At 36.8% G+C, this 2,357-nt stretch overlaps 1 protein-coding gene across 1 annotated transcript in view; it reads left to right on the top strand.

Annotated features, from left to right (window-relative positions):
• LOC107660776 (uncharacterized) overlaps nt 1-1,391 on the top strand; it is a 1,667-nt gene extending 276 nt beyond the window's left edge. Inside the window, exons 2-3 of the mRNA XM_016450190.1 lie at nt 144-295; nt 924-1,391. Of these exons, the coding sequence (XP_016305676.1) occupies nt 144-295; nt 924-1,391 (620 nt within the window). The remainder of the gene's footprint in view (nt 1-143; nt 296-923) is intronic.
• The last annotated feature ends 966 nt before the right edge of the window (nt 1,392-2,357 follow it).

Below are 2,357 nucleotides of genomic sequence, written 5' to 3'. Positions count from 1 at the left end.
TCATAAGATGGACATCTGGTCATTCTGACTCCAGTGAATGTGAAACTAAAGATCTACTGTTGTATCTATGAAAGGGTGCACTTGAGCTTAGGTGATTTGTAGAACATGACTTTAATTACATTTTTTTATTTTTTTGAATTCAGGAATAATCCTTCCTATCCTCATTTTGATTGCTGTTGAGTTAGTGCATCCAACAATGTCATGCAAAAACGAAAACTGCAGCCAGCTTCTTCACCATAGTCTGAAGCTCACTAGGTTAATGAGAAAGAGGACGACAGAGCTCTTAGAAACATATGTAAGTACTCTCTTTCTAGTTACTTTTTTGAAAGTATAATTGTTAACCTTGCAAACAATGTTTACGTCAGTGGTCCTAAATCAGTTGTGATTGGTACAACAAAGAAGAGATGCTCTGACAATGTAAGCCTAATATGGTCAATGGTTGCTTGGGTGGTTTCCACATACAATGAGGTGATTCCTTCCATTTACAAAACTGGGCTGTTTTGAGAGTGGGTGGGAGTATGTGGGAACTGTAAATTTAACTCTTTGACAGTATAAACTGTGCAATAATATACATTAAATGTGGAAATGAGTCTTACAGAATAATAGCCAAATTTAGGTATGGATCATATATGGGTCATGCAAAAGACAGTCATGACACTGAATGGGGTTAGGTGTCAGAGTGGGTTTATTTTTAAAAATCAATTTCTGTCTAGGCCACTGGTTCTTAACCAGGCCCACTAGGGGGCCTCAAGATGACTTAAAAAGATTTATCATAAGACAAAGCAACTAAAAAAGAGAGACAGACAGATAGACAGACAGACAGACAGACAGACAGATAGATAGACAGATAGATAGATAGATAGATAGATAGATAGATATGAATCAACCAGGGTTCTTATAGACTTTCGTCTTCTCTCATTCAGAAAGCCAGTCAAGGAGATTCTGCAGACCTGATCTGTGATATACAAATGGACAATGTTCCAATATCAACAGTCTCTGGCCAGACCATATCGCAGCGCATCATGAGTGTTTACACCCACCTGAAAGAGTTTCTGCCGCACATGAAGACAGTGATGGAGCAGCAGAAAGACTTAAATCCTCCAACCAACCCTGTGGCGGAGGGGCTTAACAGGATGATTACACATGTTCGCCACATTGCTGTGAAGGTGAAATGTATCTTAGAAATCCTGCAGCCAAATATACCCATTCCTGAGCCAGCTGAAAGGCCAACAGGAATTCCCCCTGCACAAAATATTTTCCAGCAGAAAGCCTATGGATGCATTGTCCTGTCTCGGCTTCAGGAGCTCCTTAGTCAAGCAGTTCAAGAACAGAAGTCTCTAAAGGGGAAAATGTGCAGAAAAAGGACCAAAAAATGGTTCTTGATGAACTAAAGTGTGTTTGTGACATAAAACAATATTTACGTAATTTATTAATATTTATTTTTGTACATCTATAACTGTTGAAGAGATGTCCAGAGTATGTTTTTTTGTTGATATATTTATTAATATAATTTATTGTTTTCCTAACTGTCTTATTCATATATATGGACAAAAAAGTGAAGTCATACAATTTTTTATTTTTTTTTACTTCCACTTCCATTCGAACAAGAATGGATCATCCTATTTGGCCGACTGTCGTGGTTCCTTTAATTATTTGACAGTAAAAATATTTTCATTTGATTTTGTTATGAAGCAACAACTGTCATCAAAACTGTATACAGTATAACTGGATGTGATGCCTTTTGCCCTTCAAGAAAGAAGGCTCAAAACCACTAGTTACTCAGGATTTCTTAACAACACTCTATGATGTTATGTTGTCACAGACAAAGTTTTGATTACACAGAAATTTGCAGTGATTAGCTGTGATGTCACACGTTAGCCATATTGGCTTTTGTGGTTGATGCTAACATCTATAGCATGACCTGAATAACCTAGTAAAATGTATATGTTCTGTCTAAGACATAGCCTTCAGCTGAGACCATTTTAGAAGGCAGGAAGGAAGTGCAAGAGACTGATATCAGCCCATAATGACGCATTCATTTCACCACATCAGAAAGGGGGAAAAAAACTGACTAGCCGTCTCCCTTGTCACAAGGTATGAGTGTGTGTTTGTGTCAATGTGAGTGAATCTCAAGCCATTCCCTTTATAATTAACAGACTGTGGTCTGTACATTTCACTCAACACAACTATGAATGCTTTCGGTGAATGTTGTGATTATGAATGTATGTATATATTTTGATACTTATTTATATGATACCAGTATGTACAGTATGTAATGATGTAAATTACTTTGCATTCATACTTCCAAAATAAACTAAACAAAAAGAAACTTCTGTTCTTGTTCTTACACTGTACAA

The sequence above is a fragment of the Sinocyclocheilus anshuiensis genome, unplaced genomic scaffold (genome assembly GCF_001515605.1).
Source record: "Sinocyclocheilus anshuiensis isolate Anshui unplaced genomic scaffold, SAMN03320099.WGS_v1.1 scaffold2607, whole genome shotgun sequence".
NCBI classification, from domain to species: Eukaryota; Metazoa; Chordata; class Actinopteri; order Cypriniformes; family Cyprinidae; genus Sinocyclocheilus; species Sinocyclocheilus anshuiensis.
This window is presented reverse-complemented; position numbering and strand designations above follow the sequence as displayed.